Source organism: Pseudophryne corroboree, chromosome 12 (genome assembly GCF_028390025.1).
Source record: "Pseudophryne corroboree isolate aPseCor3 chromosome 12, aPseCor3.hap2, whole genome shotgun sequence".
Classification (NCBI taxonomy): domain Eukaryota; kingdom Metazoa; phylum Chordata; class Amphibia; order Anura; family Myobatrachidae; genus Pseudophryne; species Pseudophryne corroboree.
Window position 1 is genome coordinate 53,237,257 of NC_086455.1, and position 8,023 is coordinate 53,245,279.

At 44.4% G+C, this 8,023-nt stretch overlaps 1 protein-coding gene across 1 annotated transcript; it reads right to left on the bottom strand.

The window, feature by feature from the left end:
• Positions 1-716: 716 nt before the first annotated feature.
• Positions 717-2,569, bottom strand: INAFM2 (InaF motif containing 2). The gene has a single exon (XM_063947516.1). It carries the CDS (start codon positions 2,162-2,164, stop codon positions 1,289-1,291), a length of 876 nt encoding a protein of 291 aa, XP_063803586.1. The 5' UTR covers positions 2,165-2,569; the 3' UTR covers positions 717-1,288.
• Positions 2,570-8,023: the final 5,454 nt, after the last annotated feature.

Sequence of the window (8,023 nt, forward strand, 5' to 3'; positions counted from 1 at the left end):
TTAGGAGCTGATTGGCTGGTACTTTATCTCTCTTCATGGCTTAGTACATCTGCTCATAAACCCCTGTGTTACCCGGGACACATACATCGCCAACACTGACCACCTATTTTGCCATAACCACATTAGACTCCACAAATCTGTGCATTAATAGTAATTAGAGCTTTCCTGCAGTCAAAACTAATGGGATTACTGTATTTACAATAAACTGAATTGCTTTAGTTTCTTCCCTGAATTATCTGTATCATATGTTTACCACTAGCAGGAACATTACATTTATGCACATTTGGCATTTTAGGAGTCCGTGGGTATAGAACAAGTAGAGCAAGACGTCTCATGCTAAGCCCAATAGACAGCAATAGAACCATTTCACCCAGCAGGTGATAGATGTACAAATAGGATTCCTATGCTGCACATGTGGTTGCATTCAGTGAAGCACTCTTTCACAAAACCACACCGTAACGGACATATAGGAGCTTATTTACTAAACAGAATCGTCTGCTGCCCTTTTAAAAACAAACAAATAACTGCATAAAATCCTGCATCCTGGAAATCGGTAGTTTGTAAAATGCTGTATAGTAATTAAACTCCAAAGACACAGAAGACCATTCGTAATGCGGTGCAGACTGAGAGAATTGTAGGCCAGGTTACATAAACACGTTAAGCAAAGAACTGACTACAGCAACTGCACCAACACAATAATAAAAGAACCGCTGCAGTTATTTGAAAGAAAATATTTAATTACTACCCATGCTGTGTGTCAATAGCCCTTAAAATAATATGTTCTTATGCATCATACCCTGATTTAAAATAAATTAACAGACGTTTGCACAGATTTCATACATGCATTCTATTAACATACCTGAGCTCCACTCCTTGTGAGTTTTATTATCACATAAATATTTAATATCTGTAGCTATTCTAAGCAAACTCCCTTCCCGACAAAACAAACCTGCTTTATTTTAAACAAAAATAAATATATTTCGATTCATCTGATGTGTAGAGAGTCCTTCATTCTCCGAATGCTGAATAATAATCCCAGAGCCAGTTAGAACATTTTAGAACCTTATTTCAGCAGTAACACAAACAGAATCTAAGAAAAAATTCCTGCCCTACTACTAGGACAAAATATTTGGCTGTAATAGAAGTATGCCGATTTAGAGGACAGGAAAGTGGCAACAGCCAGCCAATGAGCCAGGACTAGCATTAAAAAATGCACAGATCCCCTCAGTCTTCCATTACGTAAGAAAAAGGCTTTGTACGCTCCCTGAAGAGTCATTCTTATGGACTCCTATAGGTTTCCTGCAACAGATGCATGTGGAGTGCTATCTGTGTAGCCTAGAGGGTCATGGCTCCTTTCAGATTCACTGATTTGATGCATTAATGACTCCGTACTTCCACTCGTCTCCTCATTTAAATGATCAGTCAGCGAGTGGTCTACAATATCTGTACTGCCTTGTGCAGATGGAAATGCTTGTAAATCTTCTGGAATTCCTGTAGTATATTTGTCCGTCTGAATAAGTGCCACCTCTACTGATGATGGTGGCGTGACTGTTTTTGTGTGGGGTGAATGTGTAGAGGTGATGCTGTTTGGTGCACTGTCTTCAAAGCCTGCTTTTACGGCCTCCGTTCCAGCATTGGTGTTTACATTTGTGGATGAAGACACAGTCTCTTTGTTGCTGTATATCTGGGCCTTCACCGATGGTATATCACTTAGGGTTCCCACAAGTACCCTGAGCTCAGCTGCAGATGCGTCACGAGCTGCAGGTGTTGGGGCACCTATATATTCAGTGTTTTCGGAAACCGCTGCCTGGTTACGTGCCTGCTTTGCTGGATGCAGGCTGGCCATGGAAATCGTACTTGCACTGCTGTTGACTAGTGTCTCATCAGACAGAATAGTTGCATTGTTGGAAATGGAAATATAGGCTCCTCCAGGGCTTGGGCTAGAATGAGCCAGCTCTCCGCTTGTTCTTACAGGCTTCCATATCAAACTGTAATAGACAGCTAGTATTATAGCAGCAAGAGAGACAGACAACACATAGGCAAAAACAGTTGCCAGTCTCACCCATTTTTTATTGGTTTTGGCTGTCATTTTTGCTTTCTTGTCCCCAGTGTATGTAGCAGGCTTCCCCCTCTCTACATTGGCGACAAAGTCTTTGTCCTTCATATTGGCCCGGTTTTTCCCTCTGTGCTCCACCGTGGCCTCTGTTGCAGGGAGATCACCACAAAGAACAAAATCTTAAAACAGGCACAGGTTTAGAAATAAAGGAATTATTCCTGGCGTCTTTGCTTTAGGTCATAGCTCTGATGTAATGTGTCACAGCATTTCATCCATCAAATGCAAGTTCCTTCGTCTGTGCAGTATGCACCTTTATGCTAACGACTCTTCTGTCTGTTTTAGTGAATGTCAAATGAATGTCAGTTCTGTGCCTGGGTCCATGGCACGTGGATTCTTCCCTGCCTGCTTGTGAAGAAGCAAATTCATTGTAGGTCTCTCTATGCTGGTCCCTTCACTCCTGGACTGAATGATGCTGCTTACTTCAGCAACACACACAAGAGAACAGCAGACGAGGAGGGGCGGAGAGGTGCTTCTTAAAAGGGCAATCAATGGATGCTGGGATGAGGTAGCAAATTGTTGCTATGGCAACGACTATATGCCAAACCTCCAAAAGAGTAATACTGATTAAGTCACACAGCAAAATAAAAAGGGAGAAAAAAGTTATTTTATATTCTTACAAATGTTTTATTACCTTTTCTAGCTTTAGTACATTTGCTGCTTTAATCAAAAATGAGATTTGGCTAAAGTGACATAATAAAAGGGTATGGGTCATTAGGTCGACCACACTTAGGTCGACAGTCATTAGGTCGACATGCATTAGGTCCCACATGGAAAAAGGTCGACATGTGGTTTAAAACATTTTTGGGTGTCGTTTTCTTCGGAAAGTGACGGGAACCCCAATTGGTGCTTTGTGCCCCCTCTCATTGTTTGCTTCGCTCATCATGCTTTGGGCAAGGTGCCTCGCTCCACTACCACTGCACAGGTTATTATTCCCAATCGTAGTCCACGTGGATCGTAAAGTATGAAAAAGTTCAAAAAATAAAAAAAGGTAAAAAACGCATGTCGACCTTTTCCGTGTCGACCTAATGACTGTCGACCAATAGTGGTCGACCTGATGACTGTCGACCTAATGACCGTATCCCATAATAAAAGGTTAATTTGACTTGACATTGTAAATATTTATAGCTCTCCAATTTCCATTAAGACGGTCAGTAAATGTAATAAAATATGAGTGAACATGTGTTTTTTTAATTATATTTATTTCAAGGTTGATAGGACATACTGTAGTGTTCAAAACAGAACAACAAGGAGTGAAGCATTGATCATGTAAATACATAAAATTGCAAAAAACAATCATATTCTGAGGTGAGCATCAATGGTTTTTAATGATGTGGGTGAAAGAAGAGGGGTGTGTGGGAAGTGGATGTCCAGTCTAGGGGAGTAGCAGGATGTGTGAGGTATTGGTTTTTAGGAAGATAAAGAGTGGCTGATAATGCACGTTATGTTCCATTCAATATATGTTTCAGATTCTAGTTCCTGGGCAACTGGTGATTTCCACTAGCTAGCTGTCATCAGAAATCATCTCATATAGGGGATCCAGTATGATATACCGTTATACGGGATGCCGGCTATTGGTATACCGACATCGACACCCCGTCTGCTGGAATCCCAGCAGCGAGTTCCCTCGTGAGCTCACTGCACTCACCACACATGGGCCCAGTGGCTCATTTCGCTTTCCACAGGCTCTCTTCACACTTGGTTAGTGGGTCCACGTTGGAATACCGGGCAGGTGTTGGGCTTACGTCCGTCGGTAAAATGCTGGCTGTCAGGATTCCGGCATTGGTCTCCTGAACTGCATCCCCATATAGGGGGTTCATGTTTTAATTACTGTGGTGATGCCACAATTTTTATCTATTTTTTTTACATAGTATATTTTACTATTTATTAAATATTATGCAGGAACAGTGGTTGCGAGAACACACTGGGCTCTATTCATAAAGAGAATTGCTACTGTTCACTATATATTGCATCATTTCAATGCCACATATAGATTAAGTAGCAATTCATACATACTTACCTTTCCATCGAAGCAATGTGAAATCCAGTCTTCTGCTGCGGTCCTTTGTGTTACCAGGGATTTGGAAAGTAGGTCCTTTCTGCACAGAGGCTGCAGTGGCTCGCAGAGTGAGTCAGCTGTGTGGGCAGAGGGCTGACAGAGGTGACCCAGCATATACATACAGTATGTTGGGTCAGCTCCTTAAAATATAGCAGCAGTGGGCAGTCAAGTCAGTCCAGGGGCGGTGGTGGAGAACCGGCAGATTTTTTTTCCTGATAGTTTCTCTTTCATCACAGGGTTGCTAGGAGGATTAGTAACCATAAACTTCCTAGAAAGGGCATCTGCATTGAGGGGCTGTTTCTCTAGACAATGCTGCACTTCAAATTTGAATGGCTGTAAGGCCAGGAACCATTTAGTTACACAAGTATTCACCTCCTTGTTTGTGTATATCCACTTTAAGGGTGCATGGTCTGTGATTAGCCAGAATTTGTCACCCCAACAAATATCTCAGTGACTCTACTGCCCATTTAATCGCAAAGCACTCCTGCTCCACAGTTGAGTACTTATGTTCTCTGGGCAGCAATTTAAGTTTAAGATAGAGGATGGGTTTCTCTTCCCCTTTCTACCTCTTGGGAAAGGACTGCCCCTAACCCTGTCCCAGAAGCATCAGGCTTAAAGACAAACTGCTTTCTGAAATCAGGAGCTTGCAATACAGGCTCTGCACATAAAGCTTGCCTTACATCCTTCCAAGCAATTTCTGCAGGCCTAGCCCATACTATCTTGTCTGGGGACTGTTTCCTCAGACATTCAGTTAAGGGTGCCGCCCTGGCAAAAATCACACCTACAATAAAAGCCCACAAGGAGGAGTTCAAAGGTGCTAAACTCTGTAGAGGCTTGGGGTACCTCTCGAACCTGAAACATTAGATAAGGTAAGAGTAGGTCCCAATCCAGCTTCTCCTGTGACACCGCCCTTTTTATCATCTGCTTAAGGGTTCGGTTAAAACGTTTGACCAGCCCTCTGTCTGTGGGTGGTTAACTAAAGTTGTAATTCTATCCACCTTTAACAGACGACACAAGTCTTTCATTAATTTAGACACAAAAGGGGTACCTTGGTCCGTCAGGACCTCTTTTGGTATTTGGTATACAGCATCACGAACTCCCGGGCAATAGTGCTACATTTCATGTTACGCAGTGGTATGGCCTCCGGGTACCTGATGGCATAGTTCTCCACCACCAATATATACTGATGCACACAAGCAGATTTTTCCACTGGCCCGATCAGATCCATACCAATTTGCTCAAAAGGCACGGAAATTATAGGAGGGCGAACCAAGAGCGAGCACACTTTTGGCATGCTGGGCATTCCTGACAATATTTTTTTTTTACTGCGGTGTGAATGCCTGGCCAGAAAACCATATCTGGATATGCTGGAAAGTTTTCTCCTCCCCTAAATGGCCACCCCATAAATGCGTGTGAGCCTCCCTCAGTTCCAGCTGCCCGTGTTTCCTTACCTTCCAGCTTACTCTTTTACCTTGGAAATAAGTTACACAGTACAAATCGTTTTCCACCACAAAGGTACACCTTCAGGTGGTACAGCAAAGTTTACCTTCCCACTGACCACATTTTTAGAAGCATTGGACAAGCTGCCATTGTTCTGTTAATCCCGCCCAAAGTCCTCCAAAGACACACTTTCAACAATGTTGGACCAATGTGTCTCACTCTCACTTTCCCCCTGCTGTTCACTGGCGAGAGGGCTTTACAGTCATACAACTTTGGCCTCCGGTAGATCTTGGCCCCAGGGTCAGCTCAGCTTCTGTCAATGTTGTGCAAGGTAACCACCTCCTGTAACAGCAGGAAATCCCGGCCCAGGATTAGCGGATAAGGAGGTTTGAATGCTACAGTGGCTAACATTTTTACTGGTGATCCTTTAATCCCCACAAGCAGGTACACTCATGGACATTCTTCTATGTCCCCATGTATACACAGTACCTTTACCGGGGGTAAAACCTGGTCAGACCCGGGAGGAACCAGGTTAGAAGAAATGATAGACAATTCACTACAAGTATCAACCAAGACCCAGATATCCCGGCGTTCAATCTGTACCATCAGATGGAACAGGGTGGTTTCAGCTGGCAAAATACTTCCAGCTGCCATGCTGACTACAGGTCATACTGTTTTCCCTGTGCTGCAATCTATTGGCTCACCCTGCTTTGAGCAGAATGGTTGTACATGACTGGGCACTCAAAACATATGGCTGGAGGTGGGTTGTTTAGTTTAACAACGGGGACCTGGGGTTCTGGTCTTAGGTACTGGCTGTAACCCTTGCTTGGCTTTATTAAATTTTTCCAGGGTCAGGTACCTCTTAATCACCACTAACTCATCCAATGTCTGTGGTTCAGCCTGCAGGTCCCAGTGTACACCACAGTCTAATACCCGTATAACATGGTCTAAAGCAGGCACGTCAAACTCATGGCCCTCCAGCTGTTGTAAAACTACAAGTCCCAGCATGCTTTGCCAGAAACCTTCCACTGATCAGCTGGTAAAGCATGCTGGATGACCATGAGTTTGACATGCCTGGTCTAAAGCAACAATCTCCACTATACATGGAGCTGTATGTTTCTCCAGTGGTAGCCTAGCTTGGCCAGCTGAACTCTTGGAGGCTCAGACGGGTTCAGCCCAACCCTGCTAAGTATGGCCTCCTTCAAACGAGGGTAGGAGCTACAGTAGCTTCAGCTATCAACAGGTCAGTATAGGCTCGCTGCGAGTCCCATGAGTCAGGGAGATAACCTGGCAGCCCATTTTTTCTCTGGCCACTTTAACAGTGCAGCAGTGTGTTCAAAAATAAGATTTTACTCACCGGTAAATCTATTTCTCGTAGTCCGTAGTGGATGCTGGGAACTCCAAAAGGACCATGGGGAATAGCGGCTCCGCAGGAGACTGGGCACAACTAAGAAAGATTTAGGACTACCTGGTGTGCACTGGCTCCTCCCTCCATGCCCCTCCTCCAGACCTCAGTTAGGATACTGTGCCCGGAAGAGCTGACACAATAAGGAAAGGATTTTGGAATCCAGGGTAAGACTCATACCAGCCACACCAATCACACCGTATAACTCGTGATACCATACCCAGTTAACAGTATGAAAAAAAAAACTGAGCCTCTCAACAGATGGCTCTAAACAATAACCCTTTAGTTAGGCAATAACTATATACAAGTATTGCAGACAATCCGCACTTGGGATGGGCGCCCAGCATCCACTACGGACTACGAGAAATAGATTTACCGGTGAGTAAAATCTTATTTTCTCTGACGTCCTAGTGGATGCTGGGAACTCCGTAAGGACCATGGGGATTATACCAAAGCTCCCAAACGGGCGGGAGAGTGCAGATGACTCTGCAGCACCGAATGAGCAAACTCTAGGTCCTCCTCAGCCAGGGTATCAAACTTGTAGAATCTTGCAAAAGTGTTTGAACCCGACCAAGTAGCAGCTCGGCAAAGTTGTAAAGCCGAGACCCCTCGGGCAGCCGCCCAAGAAGCGCCCACTTTCCTCCTGGAATGGGCTTTTACCGATTTAGGATGCGGCAGTCCAGCCGCAGAATGTGCAAGTTGAATCGTGCTACAGATCCAGCGAGCAATAGTCTGCTTAGAAGCAGGAGCACCCAGCTTGTTGGGTGCATACAGGATAAACAGCGAGTCAGTTTTCCTGACTCCAGCCGTCCTAGAAACATATATTTTCAGGGCCCTGACTACGTCCAGCAACTTGGAGTCCTCCAAGTCCCGAGTAGCCGCAGGCACCACAATAGGTTGGTTCACATGAAACGCTGATACCACCTTAGGAAGGAATTGGGAACGAGTCCTCAATTCCGCCCTATCCGTATGAAAAATCAGATAAGGGCTTTTACATGACAAAGCC